A 20018-nucleotide genomic window follows, 5' to 3' on the forward strand; every position below is an offset into this window, starting at 1 on the left:
ATAGAACAGAAACAGGATGAAAAGTTTCCAGGGGTGGGCTTATTACTGGACAATATTTATTACTAGGTATGGGTCGCTGGGTTAATATTTTACTTTTCAAGGCTATATATATATATCAATGTTCTTACACAATAACAGGCCATTTTACAAGATCTGTTCCCTGGCGTCGAGATTCCGGAACACGACTACGGACGTCTACGTGAGGAAATCATTAATGTGATTGAGGCGAAGAATCTACAGGTAGTGGAAACCCAGATCACCAAAATCATACAGCTGTATGAGACCATGGTGGTACGACATGGGGTCATGCTGGTTGGACCGACCGGGGGCGGCAAGACTAGTGTTTACAATGTTAGTATCTACCTTATAACTGGTAACTTTCATCACTCCTGATTTTCATGGTTTTTTTTATTTTCTTTTAAAATGATTGAATCATATTTCAACAAAATAAAATTTTGCAATTTTGATGCAAAAGGACATCTGATCAACGCATTTCTCATCATTTCACAAATTATATTTTCGTGATCTTGATTGTGTATCGTGAAATAGCTAGAGTATCATGCCTGTATGGCACTTTTCTTCGCTGTCTTTGTAAAGGATATTTCTTTAAAGTTATGAGAAAGAGTTCAAACTGAGATTGAATCTAGAGTGATATCACATATGTATCTTCTTTCTTATTTTGGCTTTTCTATTCTCCGTGAAAAAATCTTTGTTAAGTGAGAAAATGATCAGATAAAATCTCAGGAAGGTCGTTGGAGGTCAACTTTGTTACAGACTGTTCATATCACAGGTTTTAGCACCATAGTCAGTGAAATTTTGACAAGAGATGGCTTAATATAATCTTGTTGCCAGATCCATTTTCAATTTTATAATTTGTGTATGTGTATGTTGTAATTGAAAATCTGAAAATAAAATATTGTTTAAACCAATTTTGACAAGAGTTTGATGAAAGAATACAAGATTCGTTGAGTCCCAAGTTAAATCGGTTGTAAAAATATGGTTTGATATTTTGCAGATACTCGGAGACACACTGACCAATCTCCACACCGCCAAAGTGGACAACTATTTCTACCAACCTGTACACACATATGTAATGAACCCGAAGGCCATCACCATGGAGGAGTTGTACGGAGGAGTCAACAAACTCACGCTGGAGTGGGCAGACGGCCTCATGGCCATCACTGTTAGGAAATGTGTCAACGTATGTAATTCTCGTTTTACCGTTTTTCATAAAAACCCGTAACAGTGTTTTTCTCTACGTCTTTCTTTCTTATTATTACGTTTGTCTGTTTTTGCCGTCATAGAAGTCGGAAATTCATGTGTCAGAATTTTATTGTCGTAGTGTTTCTTTATTTGGAATTATTCAAGCTGATGGTTGAGCTGATAAAGTATTTTATATCACATTTTAATGTGATTATGATGTTGACAGGACACAACGGAGGACCATCAGTGGGTGATATGTGACGGTCCAGTTGATGCCCTTTGGATTGAGAACATGAATACTGTGCTGGATGATAACAAGATGTTGTGTCTTGCCAACAGTGAACGAATCAAATTCACCCCGTTCATTCACATGTTGTTTGAAGTTCAGGACTTAGCCGTGGCCTCACCTGCCACTGTCAGTCGCTGTGGTATGGTGTTTATTGATCCCGGAGAGCTAAAATGGCTACCGTTTGTCCAGACTTGGATTACAAATTTCTCAGAGAAGATGAAGCCGGAGACTTCTGAATATCTACTAGAACTGTTCAAGAAGTATGTGGAATCTGGCCTGGTCTTTGTCCACAAGAAGTGTACTCAAGCCATTAACCAGGTATATACTTATGGTCAAAACTGACCGAGTGTAATTATGGTCAATACTGACCGAGTGTACTTATGGTCAAAACTGACCGAGTGTAATTATGGTCAAAACTGACCGAGTGTAATTATGGTCAATACTGACCGAGTGTACTTATGGTCAAAACTGACCGAGTGTAATTATGGTCAATACTGACCGAGTGTATTGAAGGTCAAGACTGACCAATGCCCAAAAAGCTTGTATTGGAGACTTAAACTGTTGATATGTTCATCTGCACTTCAGTATACACATTGACGTTAAATTCATCTCCATATCTATTTATTTTCTTTTCAATATTCCAGATTCTGAAATGTTTTCTCCAGTTTAGTGCAAAATGGGTCAAACTAGATTGATCGAGTCACATTTATTCATGAAAAATAAGTGAGTGTTTTTGTGTGGCCATTGAATATTATTGATGTATATCAGTTTGTATCGTGTGTAACTATAAATTACAGGTTGACATCAACAAGGTCTCCATGTTGTGTAAGCTGCTCGAGTCTCTATTGTTCCAACGAGGAGGCCCTGACTTGAGTATGGACCCCAGCAAACTTAACATCATTATATGTACGACCTTCGTATTCTGCTATGTCTGGTCCATCGGAGGTAACCTCATCGAGACAAACTGGGATGCTTTTGACTCGTTCTGTCGCAATCTGTTTGATGATAACGGTGATGCCAAGGTAACTAACTGCTAGGATCCACTGTCATAACCATTTTTGTCTGTCATCCAGAATCTCCACATTATTCCATCTTTATACAATAACATTGACAGTTACATGGTAATCATTTCATCAATGTATCCGTCTTTTTAAGTTAAAGTCTTTGTATAAAATATCAGCATCTCAACTGATTATCTTCATATTTACACCATAGTCATGTCGTTCGCCTGAGTACCGGTAAGTGTGGGAGGTCAATGGTCAAGGTTTCAGGGTCAAAGGTCAACCTGTATCATTTGAAATAAAAGGTGATATACAAGAATATTCATTTATCTTTTTTAATGACATATTAAGTTGACACGATTGCTCCAAAACAATGTGTAACATAGAGTTTTAATCCGATTAGATTTTGCTGTACATAAATCATGGTTGAAGGGTCAAAGGTCACTTTTGAGCACTATATATCTCATTGACCTCTGAAACACTGAACTTCACATTCTCACAATTAAAACTTGGTGGCCATGCATTAGTCACGGTCAAATGGTCAAAGATCAAACTTGACCACCATTTTCAAAATTTGGAATGCATTAGTCATGGTCAAATGGTCAAAGATCAAACTTGACCACCATTTTCAAAATTTGGAACATGTACAGCATTTCCTGTTGAGAGGTTGATGAACAAGACATAACTACAGAAGGCTTTTTACCATTACAGTTACCAGCCGGAGGGGATCTGTGGAGTTGTTATATGGACTTTGAGACACGTCGAATGGACAACTGGGAGAAGATAGTGCCTGCCTTTAAGTATGATAAGGAGATGCCATTCTTTGAGATGTTGGTACCTACTGTTGATACAGTGCGCTTTGGATACCTACTACAGAAGTTATTAGCCGTGCGATTCTCAGTTCTATTCACTGGAGGAACTGGCGTTGGCAAGGTAAAGATTATCAAACAGAGGCATGTTCCTTGGCTCACTGACCTGAAGGGTCAAGGTGCAGCGTTAGTACTGTACCTTTAAACCTGTAGCATGCTGGGTTGAGGGGATCTTTGCTAGCCAAGGTCTCGATTCGCTTCTCTCTTCTCGAGACCTTGGCTAGCGAAGATGGGTTGAGGGACTTCCAGACTTGTTTAAATGGGTTTTCAAGGTCACAGGGGTCAATTTCTGTCCTGACAAGGAAGGTATCCAATACATTGTAATTTTAAATGGTATCCCAAAGAAAGATGTTCTGTCATTTCAGGGAGAAAAGTTCTGAATTTTAAGTGAAACAGTAATTTTTTTTTCTAATGAAACGTTATTGCAAATGTGTTTTACAGTCTGTGATAGCAAGAGGCCTGCTGAACAATATCGCAGAGAAAGCTGATTACGTGCCCGTCTTCATCAACTTCTCAGCTCAGACCAGCAGCAAACGTACCCAGGAAATGATTGAGGGCAAACTAGAGAAGAGAAGGAAAAATGTCATTGGTAAGTCATAGTTCAAGGTCATCAGTTATCTGTAAAGACATTTTCCTGTCTTCCGTGCATTTGTTGATAAACATACAGTATACTTATATATACAAATATAACAAATTTCTTTTTATAAAATTTGGGAAAATATTTTTGTTTACCTTCACAATTTTTCAAACATTTATAAGTTGTCTTTTTAATTGCTTCTTCAAATTAAACCTCAACTTTTTTTCGTGTTGAACTTTTAAGTGACCTTTGACCTTATCACTTAATTTGCTTGATCTTAATGACTCTTAACTCCATTTAATGTTCCCAGAATTGTCGACATGATTTTATTTGGCCTCAGCTGTTGGACTGTTGTAACAAGAAGGCTTCATCAGTTCATATCTAATCAAAATTGTTGATGGTTTGTGTTATTTCTCTGTCTAGGTGCGCCGACTGGAAAACGAGTAATCATCTTCATTGATGATCTCAACATGCCAAAACTAGACACATATGGATCACAGCCTCCAATTGAACTTCTACGACAGTACCAAGATTTTGGTGGCATGTACGACCGTCAAAAACTCAACTGGAAGGAGATTCAGGTTCAAATTTCCTGTGATTTTGTTTTATTTTTTATATTCCGGTACAAATAATTTGTCTGAAAACCGTGTACATGTAATTGTAAAGAAATGTCTTTGATTCCTAAAAATACACACATTTCTTATGAGGATACGCCTTGTTTAACTCTTGATGTTTACGTTATTTTTAGGACGTAACACTGGCAGCTGCATGTGCGCCCCCTGGTGGTGGCCGTAATCCTGTGTCACCCAGAATGTTCCGTCATTTTGCCATGCTGTGTATTCCCTCACCTTCGGAACACAGTCTGAAGCACATGTTTATGGTGAGATCGATATCGTATTTTACTTCACAAATCTTATGAGGGGAGAAATACCTGAACCGAAATTATCTGTCCGTCCATATGTCCAAAATCTATTTTCTGTCCTTTAATATCCACTTAGTATCACTGAACCATAGTCGATATGGCTACCATTTTATGTAGTTTAACCTCTGCTTGCTTGTCATGTAACTCTTTATTGAGTTGTTGTCCTTCCCTACACAGCTATTGTCCCTGAAGATTTTTATTCAGTGTTTTGAAATCAGATACATAGCTGTTTGACTGCTAACTTTTACTTTATATATCTATCCTATCTGATGGAGCTCAAGTGTTATATAACATGATCATGATGAAGTTTTAGTTTTATATTTGAGAGAATTCCGGCAAAAAAAGATGACCCCATTGAATATTTAATCTTATGATTGCAGCAAATTTTGACTGGGTTCCTCATGGATTTCCCGACCTCAGTACGACAGTGCACAGAGTCGATTGTTACTGCGGCAGTGGAGATTTACGGGAGAATGTACACAGACTTACTCCCCACACCCGCAAAGTCTCACTATGTCTTCAACCTCCGAGATCTCTCCAAATGTGTACAGGGTAGGTATCTTATGGGGGAGCTGATCTGATCAATGACTCAATCTTTATTAGGAAGTTTAATTGCCCTTGACCTCTTAATTAGGAAGTTTAATTGACATGCCCTTGACCTCTTCACTAGGTTTAATTGACATAACCTTGACATTTTCAGTAGGAGGTTTAATTGACATGCCCTTGACCTCTTCACTAGGTTTAATTGACATAACTTTGACATTTTCAGTAGGAGGTTTAATTGACAAAGCCTTGACCTCTTTAGTAGGAGGTTGCATTAAAGTGACCTTTGATGTGACCTTGACATCCTGCAGTCAGAGATAAAATTGAAATGACCTTGACCTCTATTTACAGGTGTACTCCAGGCTGACACAGGTGTGATCAGAGACAATAAGCAGATGTTCCGTCTGTTCTGTCATGAGGCCATGCGTGTGTTCCACGACCGACTTATTAACAATGAAGACAAACAGTACTTCTATACGATCCTGGCAGAGATGGCTAGCAAACATTTTGGAGAGGTACATACAGTTTAAGAATCGGTCACTTGAAATTGTAACAGATATAAAATTCTAACATGTTAGTTGTCTATAATTCGAGCAGACTCAGTCATATGGTAATTTCCATTACTGACAGAACTTTTGACAATAAGATTGATTAGAGCATGAGGAGTTTAATCATGGAAGATTTCAGATTGAATCAAAATTGAAAATTGGTCAAACTTTCATATGTCTGTTTAGGATTTATCAGATATGTTTTAAACCTTATCACAATAATACTGAAATAAAACAGGTAGAAAGTAGGATCCATTTATCATGTTTGGTCTTCTGTCTGTCAATCACAGAATGTGGAGCCAGACTCTTTCTCGGCTAACCCAATTCTGTTTGGAGACTTCATTAAGATGGGTGCTGATGCCGCAGACCGTTTGTATGAAGAACTGGAATTGAAGAAAGTTAAAAGTGTGCTGCAAGATGTAAGTTGTTGTCTCTTCATAAACCTGGTTATCTAATATAATTTTACCCCCCAGTAAAACAAAGAAATGTCTGTCCCTTACAAAATGTCTGACTGTGTGTCTTATCACTTCAGAATGATAACTTCTCATGATAAATTGAGAGTTGATGATCCATCTTAATTAAGGAAGAGAAATCTATTGATTTTGTACATGGTGTTATAAAGAACGGAATCTGAAGGAAGGGAGAGAACTCTATTGATTTTGTGTGTGCTGTGATAAAGATCGAGATCTGAAGGCAGGGAGAAAATTCTCTATTACATGGTGTTATAAAGATCGGAATCTGAAGGAAGGGAGAAAACTATTGATTTTGTATATGCTGTGATAAAGATCGAGATATTTTGATACATATTTTTTTCTTACTTACTTTAAAAGTTTTGTTTGCAATAATGCAGACATATTGGCTCACTACAGACCCCTGTTTTTTGTGTCACTTGTATATCTAATTAGCACTCATTAACGCCTTCTAATGTTTTTTCAGTACCTGGATGATTTCAACATGCAATCCTCAAAGGAGATGAAGCTAGTGTTTTTCATGGACGCTATCGAACATGTGTCACGTATTACTCGAATGATCCGACAGGAGCGAGGCAACGCCCTTCTTGTTGGTGTTGGTGGTACTGGTAAACAGTCCCTCACCAGGTATGTAAACTATTGTGCAAATTGTCAAGACTTTAGTGAGTTATATTTCTTTTTACTTAACCCTTTCTGTGCCAATCATCTCTTACAATGTACAGCTCAGCATCAAATATTTTCCGGAAAATATCCGAAAACATCGGAAAAATTGTCAACCAAAGTTGCCTATGGCGGCCTGTCTGCATGACGACTTTAGTCGCCTACGGCGCCGAAAGGGTTAATTTATTTTCGTAATTGTTTGAAGTTAATGAATTCTGAAATGTTTTTCTTTTTGTTACGCAGACTTGCTGCTCATATCTGTGGATACCAGAATTTCCAGATAGAGTTGAGTCGAGGTTACGACTATAACGCATTTCACGATGATCTGAAGAAACTTTACCAATCGGCAGGAGTAAAGAATGAACACACTGTCTTCTTGTTTACAGATACACAGGTATGTAGATAAACGAATCCCTGAATAATTACCAGATCATAAAAATAAAAACACTACTGGATGTAATATATAAAAAAAATATTAATGTTAACAAAACATTGAAGAAGGGGAGATAACTAAGGTTTGATTTTTTTTTTACAGATTGTAGTGGAGGAGTTTTTAGAGGATATCAACAATATCCTTAACTCTGGTGAAGTTCCAAACCTGTTTGAACCGGATGAGTATGAACAGCTTATCATTGGATGTCGGGCTGGCGCCAAGGAAGCTGGTATCCCAGAGGGGAACAGAGACGCCATCTATGAGTTCTGTATTAACCGTGTCAGGTAAATAGCGGCTGAACAATATAGTAACTAAGGAAGGCCAGTGTCAAGAGATGACATTTTGGGTTTGAGGGGTAAAAGGAGTGGTGATTTAGTTTCGTATTTTTTTCAAAATATCAAGGCACTTTTTCAGGGAGTTTATATAGTGATCAATATTATGAATTGATATCTTAACAGATTTAGAGGTTGTTAGAAACAGGATTCAATAGGGTAAAGATGTGCTTTTCTTTAATACACAGTGAAACCTGTTTACAAAGGCCACTCAAGGGAGCAAAGAAAAGTGGCCTTTATACACAGGTAGCCTTAATATAGAAGTTCAATCATGAAAAATTTTATTACTTAGGGAACCAAAAAATGGCCTTTATATACAGTAGGACTTTGTATAAAGTGACATTTTGGCTACATCAGGAATTTTATTTTTTAAGTGTGAAATTTAAAATATTTCTGATTGCGACCCAAGACTGGCTGACAACGACCCATTAAATACTGATTAATCAAAGAAAATTAAGTCGAATATAAATTCATTTTTTTTTCAAAAGCAAATTACAATTGTTTTCAAAGTTAACAGTTTTTTCCCTACTTGTTTCCAGGAATAACTTACACATTGTGTTGTGTATGAGTCCAGTGGGAAATGCTTTCCGAACGCGCTGTCGGATGTTCCCGTCCTTGGTGAACTGCTGTACTATCGACTGGTTTACAGAGTGGCCAAGGGAAGCTTTGCTCGGTGTGTCACAGTCCTTCTTTGAAAATGTTGAACTCGGCAAAGATGAACTCAGAGTATGTGTCTCTAAATATTAGTCCTCATGAATATCTATTTGTAAAAATTTGAAAATATGTTTTAGGTTCATCTTAGTCTAGTGAAAATAAAGATTAAGGTCAAGTTTGTACCTGGTCATATCATCATTTTATTGCTGTTAAATTTGATTTGATTAGAATTTAGAATTTATTCATTTATTTTTGTTATTTAATGAGATGTTTCTTCTTGCAAATTAAAAAAGCCTAAGAGCTCTGGTTTCATTTTCAAAAGCAATAAAAAAAAAGTCATTATGCTGCCCGAAGAGAGAGCATTTAGTCGCCAATTTGCTTGTTGGTCAGTCTGTCCGCTTTTTGTCTGTTCATCCGTCTGTCCGTATTTCATTTTTTTGTCCTGAACATATCACAAAAACTGTAAGAGGTATCAACATGAAACTTCATATGTAGAGATAGATTTGATAAGGTGATTTGCAGTGTACAAGAACCATAACTCTGTTTTGCTTAATTAGCCGTTTTTGAACTAGCGTTTATTCAAGGAATATCCTTCAGTTTTACTGATTCTCTTGTTTAATTAAAAGATGAATATAAACCTAAATATTTATTGAGGATTGAAATCCTTGAATCAAAGTCACAAAGTAGTCGATAACTGTACAAACACGTTTGATTCTTCAAACTGGTGACAGATGTACTTATCTCCCACAGACGTCCGTCGCCGAGATGTGTGTGGAGATACACACCAGTGTAAGCAGTATGGCAGAACGATTCTACTCTGAACTGAAGCGACGTTACTACACCACTCCCACCAGCTACTTAGAGTTAATCAACCTGTATCTGAGCATGCTCGGCGAGAAAACAAAGTACGTTCTCAAAATAATGATGATAGAAGCATGATAAAGTAACACCTTTATTCAGGAATAGAAATCTTATTTAACAGGACTACCCAGAGGCCAACACTTAGCCTCTGACTCAAAGTCAGGATGTAGGCTGAAGTATGGGTGGACTTATTATCATATACTGTCGTTGCAGTTTCTCTAAGTTGTTTACATATCAACAATTCTCCAAATTGTTTATTAATTAACGATTCACTAAGTTGCTTATATATTAAAAAATCTCTGAATCAAGATGGTTACTGCAATATTAGGCCAGGCTGTTCATCAGTCATAGAATGACAACATGCTCCAAACATCCAGCATTCAATGTTTTTATTCCTTGTGCCTTACCAAATCCAATCTCTATGCACGTACAGTTACACATGTTAAAGGGAGGTAACTCTTACATAGCAAAGGTCTTAGGTGGTATAATACATACTACATTGATGAACATATAATTACATTACACAATGTATCAGTACAGTAACTTAAGTTTTATTGTACTTTCAATTTCTAGAGCTGTGGATTTATTTTTTAAAATCTGACAAGTTTTAGTATCATTCAGGATAACAAAGCTTCCTATCAGCAAGTTGTGTAAAATTCAATGTTTTTCGTTGTCAAGGTCACTGAAGAATGCTCGTGATCGAGTCCAGAATGGTCTGATTAAGCTACTGGAGACCAATGAGTTGGTGGACAACATGAAGAAGGAGCTGGTAGCTCTGGAGCCGGAGCTAAAGAAGAAATCACAGGACACGAATGAGTTGATGGAACGTCTGGTGGTGGACCAAGAATCAGCGGACAAGGTAACAGACTTTTTCACTCAAGGTCAGAGAATCTGCGCGAAGGAAAGAAAAAACCCAGAAAAATATCATAAACCTTACGTAAAGATTGTTAATTTTCCAGGATTTGTGATTGTTTTGTTGTTTTTCAGTGTAAAGAAAATCTCAGAAAGTGGACATACCTTGAAAATAAACGTATTACAGAAAAAGATTTGATTCTGTGATTTGGTGACATTTTGTTTTGATAAAAAAATGAAAAACTTGGAATCCACACAAACCCAAAACCTTTACCGTGTATCATTGTCATAACGATATTTTACCATTCTGTTGTGGCTTTCTTTAAATCCCTTTTTGTCATGTGATTTGACATCATATAAACTTGTATAAAATTTTTCCTGTTCTATGTACAATGCATGTTTTTTATTTTATTCCACAATTCTGTCGACCAAAGAAGAAAACGATAACCTTTTATATAGTACTAAGTCTGTACCATCAAAACTGGTTTTAGGTGCGTAAAGTTGTCATGGAAGACGAAGCCACAGCTAAAGCTAAAGCCGAGGAGACTCAGGCCATCGCAGACGACGCCCAGAGAGACCTGGATCAAGCTCTCCCTGCCTTAGATGCTGCAGTAAAGGTCAGAGTTCATCTGTATGATTTGTACAGATAGTTATAGCATTTCGGCTGTCTTTTTCACTATTACTTCAACAAGTATGATATATTCGTAATTAGATTCTGTAATGTTATCATTAGATGGTGACAACTGATGGTCAGATGTGAAACTGTTGTAACTTTATATAAATTAGATGTTGTTTGATGTTTTTGATTGGTGGTCTGGGTACAGTATATCTATATAATATTGTTTTTGCGGGATTGTAGTATGTAGTATAAACACACTTACTTTAACAAAATCATATTTGAGCACTTTGAATTTCTTGTCCACTTTAGGCTCTTGATGCTCTTGACAAGAATGACATCGCTGAGATCCGTGTGTTCTCTAAACCACCAGAGTTGGTACAAACTGTCATGGAGGCTGTGTGTATATTAATGGGAAGCAAGTAAGTAAATGAACACTCTATTTCATTGTCCAGTTATTTTGTACTTTATTCAGAATTTGATTGTTTGACTATTTGAAACTGTTCAACTTTAATGAAAATAGCAGAAACAGATTGGGTGTATAGCAGTTCTCATATGACAAGTCAACTCTCGTTAGAACCTTGTACTTGACTGGTCATGTCAATAATGATTGTATTGATCGTGTCAATTGTTTCATTGTATTGATTTATTGATTTATTGTTTAATTGATTGATTGATTGATTGATTGATTGATTGATTAACTGATTGATTGAATACACTTTTAATTTCATCGATTGCTGTTGGAAATGATGATCCCTTTGGTTTGTTATCATTAAACTCAAACCTGAACGCCACCTCTCCATAAAGGCTGCCTCTCTATAATGTTTACCTCTGTATAAAGGCCAACTGTCCATAAAGGCTGCCTCTCTATAAAGTTTACCTCTGTATAAAAGTCACCTCTCCATAATGGCTGCCTCTCTATAATGTTTACCTCTGTATAAAGGCCAACTGTTCATAAAGGCTGCCTCTCTATAATGTTTACCTCTGTATAAAGGCCGACTGTCCATAAAGACTGCCTCTCTATAATGTTTACCTCTGTATAAAGGCCAACTCTCCATAGAGGCTGTATATCTATAAAATTTACCTCTGTATAAAGGTCACCTCTCCATAAAGGCTGCCTCTCTATAAAATTTACCTCTGTATAAAGGTCACCTCTCCATAGAAGCCACTTGTTTTGCTCCTTTTTTAACAAAATTTGTAACAATGGAACCTCTATATAAAGGCCAGAAGTGATGATGGAGATGATAATACTAATGTGTTATTTGTCTACAGGACAGACTGGGCATCAGCTAAGTCGTTGTTGGGCGACTCTAATTTCCTCAAGAACATGTTAAATTATGACAAAGACAGCATTGCTGAGAGCACATTAAGGAAACTGAAGAAATATGTAGACAATCCTAAGTTTGTTCCTGAGGCTGTGGAGAAAGTCTCCAAGGTAACGTCCCAGCTGGGAAAACTAAAATCTCCATGACTACTGTATCTAGGAAATCTTTACCTTAAGATTTGTTTACACTCTTAGAAAACTGATCGCCCTGAAAAGTTTACTTTACTCAACCTTCAATATCTCCCCTATATTACTGATATGCTTAGAAGTAATTGCAGGAAACTGAATCATATATAGATAAGATTTCGGAGTCTTGGGATAAGGTAGTTACTTTACTGGAACAGCCCAAAAATAGAACACTAACAACTCTCACAATGAGTCAACTCACTACTTTTAAGTTCATGTTTTAGGCCTGGAGCTTTTCAGAGAACAAATTTAAATGAAAAATCTTCATTACTTTATGCTGTTGAACTCTGCATTCCCTCTGTGACCAATATTGTATACTATGTACAAATATGTTTCCTCGTGGTAAGTTTGATTCCTGTCTGTTACAGGCCTGTAAGTCCATGTGCATGTGGGTTCTTGCTATGGATTGTTACTCGCACGTCTTTAAAACAGTGGAGCCGAAGAGACAAAAGTAAGTAATTTACCCATGTGGTAAATTTGATGAAGAACAAATCAGCCATGAGATAAATGTATTAGTTTAGTACCCATTGTTATATAATGTATTGTGATATCAGTTAGATAAAGAAATGACATCACACACTGTGATTGTGGCGTAACCATGGAGATAACCGATATAGAACCAAAAAGTCATCCAGATAAGGAAATTACTGTTTTCTACAATATTTGCTTTAATGATAACCAAGGCTTGTGGAATTTTTTAAAATTTGACTCGTTTGACTCATTTCATAAATTATACATCAAATAAAAGCTCCAGCATGATTTATTGGAATTCTGGTTTGTCTTACAGAAATCTTCCAAATTTCAAAAAAAAATCTGTCATTCAAAATTTTTCATATTTTTGATTAGTAATTATAAGAAGAATGATAAAATTGAGGTATGTGAAAGATTTCATGATATTTCAAATATTTTGTCTGGATATGATTGATTGCTTTCTGAGTTAAGAAGGACTAAGAGAATTGATGACTGTTTGTTACACAGGCTAGCAGCAGCTGAATCCGAACTGGAAACAGTCATGTCCTTGTTAAAGGAGAAGCAGGACCAGTTGGCAGCCGTCGAGGCAAAGATTGCCGAACTACAGAAGACATACGATGAAAGTGTCGCAGAAAAACAGAAACTAGAACGCAATATTGCCCAGACAGCATCCCGCCTGAAACGTGCAGCTAAGCTAACGACAGCTTTGGGCGATGAGCAAGTGAGATGGGATGAAACAGTCAAGGTGAGTTGTGAATTCTGCTGGTTCAGGCTGTCTTGCAGCGAAGAGTTCTGCCTGTCAGTTTGTCTGTCCATGGATTAAAAATATAAACATTTCTTACTTAACTTCTTAATCAAAACAAATAAAATTTTACAAAGCTAAACACTTAATAATTCTTTGTCAGGACTTTTTCTTTTCTATGTCATCTGACAGATTTGTTGAAACTTTTATGAAGTATGATTGATAACAAATATGTTCAACTTCAGATTTCTGTATTCAAGATGGCCACCATGGCTCCTGAGCCATAACTCTAGTTTAAAAAAACTGAGTTTAATATTCGCTACTAAAACTTTTTAAGAGTACAAGTGGAAAGCATACATATCTTTAACAACAAACTTTTACGATTTTGGATTCAAGATGGCAGCAAAAGCCACTTAATGAGGCTGATGTAAGAAAATATAAGATAGATTTGAAGATAGTATATGTACTTATTTTGGAGCAATCAAATTTTAGCGTAATATCATGCTTTGACAGATAAGTGCATTGATGAATTTGTATATCCATAACTATTGCTAAATAAACAAAATTAATAAAATGTATTTAATGCTGTTTCATTTTAGTGATAAAACATTAGTGTGAAAAAAAGACTAAAGTAAGATTTCCACTGAAATGTGTACATTTATTGTCTTCATGATGTACAGGATATTTGTTAATTCAGAAAAAATTGTACTGTTTTCTGTTAACAGGACTTTAACAAACAAATCGGTAATGTGGTGGGTGATGTGTTTGTGTCTGCGGCTTGTGTGGCGTACTATGGAGCATTTACAGCAAAGTACCGTCACGAGCTGGTGTCTGGGTGGACAGAGCGATGTCAGGAGATGGAAATTCCAGTCACTCCAGGAATGACCATCATCTCCGTCCTCGCTGACCCGTTTGAGATCCGACAGTGGAACATGGATGGTCTCCCGAAGGATCAGTTGTCCACAGAAAATGCCATCTTGGTGACACGGGGCCGAAGATGGCCCCTCATGATAGACCCACAAGAACAGGTATTTTATTGGAAAATGTCGGGCAACATTTTGTAGGATTAACATTTGACAATGATTCCATGCTGTACACTTCTCTCATTGTTTATTCTAAGCATAGATTTCTAACATGTGGGTGGTTCACAGTATAACTGGTACATAACTGGCTGGTTCACAGTATAACTGGTACATAACTGGCTGGTTCACAGTATAACTGGTACATAACTGGCTGGTTCACAGTATAACTGGTACATAACTGGCTGGTTCACATTATAACTGGTACATAACTTGCTGGTTCACATTATAACTGGTACATAACTTGCTGGTTCACATTATAACTGGTACATAACTGGCTGGTTCACAGTATAACTGGTACATAACTGGCTGGTTCACAGTATAACTGGTACATAACTGGCTGGTTCACAGTATAACTGGTACATAACTGGCTGGTTCACATTATAACTGGTACATAACTGGCTGGTTCACATTATAACTGGTACATAACTGGCTGGTTCTTCTTTTCACCAATATTTCTCATTTGTTGATGTTCCTTATCCTAGCCTAGTAGTCTTTTGGAACTTTAGGGAGAATTTTATCTGTCAGTTTAAACAGATATAATTAACATGGCAAGTCTGATACCTAAAATTTGTTTTTACTTGGTAATAAATATTTAATGATTATTGACATCAAGAACACTGTTTCACCGACAGTGTCCTCAGGAGACAAGGATGTGTGTGGATCATGTTTTCCTAGTTAAATGTTGTGTTTGTTTCAGGCTAACCGATGGATTAGAAGTAAAGAAGCTAAAAATGGCCTGAAGTTCATCAAGCTCACTGACAGTAATTTCCTTCGCACCCTGGAGAACTGTATACGTATTGGTATGCCTGTGCTATGCGAGGACCTTGGCGAGTCTCTAGATCCGGCACTCGAGCCTGTCCTCCTCAAACAGACGTTTATGTCTGTGAGTATCAAAAATCCAGGCCCAGACTTGTTGAATTGGAGTTTGATAATACTTTTTTTTATTTCAGCAATGGTTTTCAACAAAACGTGAAAAAAACACTCTATGAAAGTATTTTTAAAACAAAAGTTGTGAAGGGTAAGCAATAGGGACAAAAATAGTATTATGCTAATGAGAAAAATTAGTTAATAGATTCTAACACCATATTCATTTATTTCATCATGCTGGGAACTTATGTAAATTTACACAAAAATTTTTTCCATGTGAAATGTCTTTGGACAAGAATCTTTTGAAACAGAAAAATTTGAATCTGAAATTTAGAATGGTAAATTGTCACTAAATTTCTCAGTGTCTGTGAAGAAGAAGAATTATAAGGCTGACTTTTAGTATAAAAGTGCAGTAAGCAGTCTTTTCAAAGGCTTTACTTTTGTATACCTATCAGCTTCCAAAGGAAAAAGGTAGATACGCCCTTATAAGGACATTTAACTTTTAAAAAAAGAATTCATTACTTTATGAGTTACAATACTGGCCAAAACATTAAGTCTATTAAAAATCAAATTTCTATTTTAGGGTGGCCGTCTACTGATCCGTCTCGGAGACAGTGATATTGATTACGACCGTAACTTCCGTTTCTTCATGACGTCCAAGATGACAAATCCTCATTACCTCCCTGAGGTGTGTATCAAAGTGACCATCATCAACTTCACAGTCACCAAACAGGGACTAGAGGACCAGTTACTGGGGTGAGTTGTTTTATATTATTTTTTGTACACTTACTGACTTAGTCTGAGGTCAAAAGATGTATTGTTCAACTCAAATATCATGAGTAAAACATCGAAATCAAGCAATGATCTCACAAGTCTTAGAAAAGTCTTGTTGAGATGTTTTGTTAAATTTGGGATCCCAAGTGGTGTCAGATGAGAACTTGTTGATCTTAACACCAAAGTATTGTCCAAGAAAACGGAAATAAGACCATATTTATCTAGTTATATATTGTGGTTTATACTACCGACTCCAAACCAAGGGTTCGATTTATTACGATATAGTTGGTACAGCTAATGAAGAACATTAGATTAAATCTGATTTATGACCAGATGTGGGTTGATTGCTGGATATACAAATACTGACATTTCTTTCCTTTTGTAAACAGGAGAGTGCTAGTCAAGTCATCTACAATAGCTAACATCGATATCATATATACAAATTTTTAGATAAGAAAATGAAAAAATTTAAGTAACGGTAATAATCTGTGTTGTAGTGATGTGGTTGGCTTAGAGAGACCAGACCTAGAAGAACAAAGAAATCAGCTTATCATGAAGATTAACGCTGATAAGAACCAATTAAAGGCTATTGAGGATAGGATTCTCAAGCTTTTATTTGAATCAGAAGGCAACATCTTGGACAATGAGGAGCTTATCAACACTCTTAACGAATCCAAGGTAGGTAATGTGGTCTCAGGAAGTTGATGGAAAATAAAGACTATCATTATGTTATATACATTTTAGATTTCTGATAACTGGTCAGATTTGTCATGTATAGAGATATACAATAACTAGTAACTTTGAACTTTGACCTTTACCAGGTGACTTCAGGTGTGATAAAACAGCGTCTGGCTGAGGCAGAAGTGACAGAGGAGAAAATTAACACAGCTCGTGAGAAGTACATCCCAGTGGCTGCACGCGGCTCTGTCATGTACTTTGTTGTCGCTGACATGGGCGAGGTAGACCCCATGTACCAGTTCTCACTGAAGTACTTCAAACAGGTAAGGAAAATAACACTTCAGTGAACCTGTTCTCATGGAAGTACTTCAAACAGGTAAGGAAAAAATAATCCATTGAATCTGTTCTCACTGAAGTACTTCAAACACGTAAAGAAAATGTAATTCATTGAACCTGTTCTTACTTAATTACTTCAAACAGGTAAGGTAAAAATAATTCAATGAACCTGGTTGATCTAAATGAAGAACTTAAACAGGTATTGAACAAAGAATGAGCTGAGTTTGCTTTTACAATCAATGAAATATTATTTCAAATGGAGTGCACTGCTGTATTTCAGCTTTTCAACACCACTATTTCCACAAGTGAGAAGAACTCTGACCTACAGAAGCGTCTTAAGATTTGTCTTGATGAAACAACAAGTGCTATCTACAAAAATGTTGCCAGGTAAGGCTGTTTCAACATAAATTCCACTCCCCATTTCCTGTTTATCAAAAGTTGTTTCAACATTTAACTCCATTTAACTCTATTATGAGGCTGTTAAATCATTCAGCTCCCCTCCCCGTACTTTGTTTATCATGAGGCTGTTACAAAATTCAGCTCCCCTCCCCATCTTTTCTTTATCCTGGAGCTGTTATAACACTCAGCTCCACTCCCTGTCTTTTGTTTATCCTGAAGCTGTTCTAACATTCAGCTCCACTCCCTGTCTTTTGTTTATCCTGGAGCTGTTATAACACTCAGCTCCACTCCCTGTCTTTTGTTTATCCTGAAGCTGTTCTAACATTCAGCTCCACTCCCTGTCTTTTGTTTATCCTGAAGCTGTTCTAACATTCAGCTCCACTCCCTGTCTTTTGTTTATCCTGACGCTGTTCTAATATTCAGCTCCACTTCCAATATTCTGTTTATCAACTAACCTACAACAAGCATTTCTTCTCCAAAATTACTGACAAAAGTAGCATCAACTATAAGTTTGGTTCATAGATGTCTTTAATCACTAACACTATTTTGTGATATGTATTGTAGAGGTTCAATAACATCACATTGATGATTATTAATTAGAATTTAAAACTTAGTCTTCATAGTAGACATTTGAAATGCTACGAAGGTTTCATTTGATTCAGTACAATCTGAGCGCAAATCTTTAAAAGGAGAATTTCCTTAATGGTAGTTTCCACCTCACTTTAATTCGACAGGGCACTGTTTGAGAAAGACAAGCTTGTGTTTTCCTTCATGTTGTGTGTGGAAATCATGAAACAAGAAGGTTTCATCTCGATACCTGAATGGAACTTCTTCCTGCGTGGTGCTGCCGGCATGGACCGTCAACGGGCCCCTAAACCAGATGTGGACTTTATAAAGGTACTCACGTGGAATCAAGCCTGTGATATCAACGATACCCTTCCTATCTTTAGAGGTGTGCATACAGATCTCCTCAAAACACCAGTGTGGGTCAAACTCGGAGAAACTGAGGTAAGATATGGATGTTGACAATATTTCAACATATTCAAACATTTTCCTTAGTTATAGATCAATAAAAAATTGTCATGATTGCAAAATGTTCTCAGAAATTTTATGGTTCTTTTGATCTTTCATGACTAACATTTGACTAATATGTTAAATTCTAATTGTATAAAGTACTGTTTAATTTTTGCCAGAGTACAACTTGTTACCTGTTTGTATTTCTCCTAATCCTTGTGTACAAACTTATTAAACCTATTGTTGGTACCAAAGAAGCAATTTGCACATTCTTATACTAAAATGTCTTCAAACTAATTTTTTTCTTTAAATTAATTATTTTTTAACTGTTATAGATCCATGCCAATCCTGACGAATATGAAACATACGAGCCACTTCCTCCAGAGCCAGAACCATTGAAGGAAGGTCAGGAACAGGAAATAGAGGTCGATGATGGCAAGATCAAAGGTCACTGGAATCTTCGTCTCACGAGCTTCCAGAAACTTATGTTCATCAAAGTTTTCCAGGAAGAGAAGGTAACTCTTTGCTAATACATAGAAGGGCAGATAACCCAATCATAGTTTTCCCAGGCAGAAAAAATTAATCACCATTAGAAATAGAAGGGGAGATAACTCAGTATTTGGAAATATTGTTCGGAAGGACGATATTGAAATCAATTTTCACAGTAGTGGTTTGAACTTATTTTAATAAAGCAAAATTATGTAATTTCAAAAGTTAAATAGATACGTCATACTTTCGAAAATATATATTGCAATTTGAAACATACTTGACCTTTTTATAAAAATAAAAGAGATAAAAACAAGAGCAGTTATTACTGGGATGGTTTTGCTTTTTGAATTTACTCTTAAATGGAATATTGTGCTGATACCATGGTTTTACCACAAATCCTTATAAATTTCTTGTTTTGAATAGCTAATATTCACCTATATTACAAAATAAAAATTCTTCGTCAAATATTTGAGAAGTGTTCCATATTGGATAGTGTCACCTTAAAGAGAACTTTTGTAAAATCTTCATACACCACACATGGCAAATCCTAGAGGAGGTAGAGTCACCAAAGTACCTCTGTGTTTACATCCCCACCTCTCTAGACTAATAGCTGGGATAACCACATAACAACAGCTATTTATAGCTAAACACACAGTTTAGATAAGAGAAATTCTGTTGGAATAAAATTGTGCCTGTCATTTCTTGGGAAAGATATCAGAAATGTTACTATACATAGCATGACCCCCATTATTACCAAACAAGTTTTCAGATCGGCTAATGTCATCTGATTCCTTATTGTCACTGTCAATATACAATTCAACACTTT

At 36.4% G+C, this 20018-nt stretch overlaps 1 protein-coding gene across 1 annotated transcript in view; it reads left to right on the forward strand.

Moving 5' to 3' along the window:
- LOC132554868 (dynein axonemal heavy chain 6-like) overlaps positions 1 to 20018 on the forward strand; it is a 53388-nt gene that overhangs the window by 24768 nt on the left and 8602 nt on the right. The window contains exons 33-62 of the mRNA XM_060219191.1: positions 139 to 351; positions 1016 to 1201; positions 1430 to 1810; positions 2290 to 2514; positions 3205 to 3426; positions 3804 to 3951; positions 4363 to 4520; positions 4688 to 4819; positions 5242 to 5413; positions 5756 to 5919; positions 6243 to 6371; positions 6889 to 7049; positions 7326 to 7476; positions 7618 to 7799; positions 8387 to 8573; positions 9252 to 9406; positions 10041 to 10221; positions 10706 to 10831; positions 11143 to 11252; positions 12103 to 12265; positions 12709 to 12791; positions 13319 to 13556; positions 14279 to 14581; positions 15333 to 15518; positions 16086 to 16258; positions 16774 to 16954; positions 17098 to 17277; positions 17571 to 17677; positions 18424 to 18697; positions 19039 to 19218. Coding sequence (XP_060075174.1) covers positions 139 to 351; positions 1016 to 1201; positions 1430 to 1810; positions 2290 to 2514; positions 3205 to 3426; positions 3804 to 3951; positions 4363 to 4520; positions 4688 to 4819; positions 5242 to 5413; positions 5756 to 5919; positions 6243 to 6371; positions 6889 to 7049; positions 7326 to 7476; positions 7618 to 7799; positions 8387 to 8573; positions 9252 to 9406; positions 10041 to 10221; positions 10706 to 10831; positions 11143 to 11252; positions 12103 to 12265; positions 12709 to 12791; positions 13319 to 13556; positions 14279 to 14581; positions 15333 to 15518; positions 16086 to 16258; positions 16774 to 16954; positions 17098 to 17277; positions 17571 to 17677; positions 18424 to 18697; positions 19039 to 19218 — 5451 coding nt within the window. The remainder of the gene's footprint in view (positions 1 to 138; positions 352 to 1015; positions 1202 to 1429; positions 1811 to 2289; positions 2515 to 3204; positions 3427 to 3803; positions 3952 to 4362; positions 4521 to 4687; positions 4820 to 5241; positions 5414 to 5755; positions 5920 to 6242; positions 6372 to 6888; positions 7050 to 7325; positions 7477 to 7617; positions 7800 to 8386; positions 8574 to 9251; positions 9407 to 10040; positions 10222 to 10705; positions 10832 to 11142; positions 11253 to 12102; positions 12266 to 12708; positions 12792 to 13318; positions 13557 to 14278; positions 14582 to 15332; positions 15519 to 16085; positions 16259 to 16773; positions 16955 to 17097; positions 17278 to 17570; positions 17678 to 18423; positions 18698 to 19038; positions 19219 to 20018) is intronic.

The sequence above is a fragment of the Ylistrum balloti genome, unplaced genomic scaffold, assembly GCF_031769215.1.
Source record: "Ylistrum balloti isolate Yb309-2 unplaced genomic scaffold, AGI_CSIRO_Ybal_v1 Utg370448, whole genome shotgun sequence".
NCBI lineage: Eukaryota > Metazoa > Mollusca > Bivalvia > Pectinida > Pectinidae > Ylistrum > Ylistrum balloti.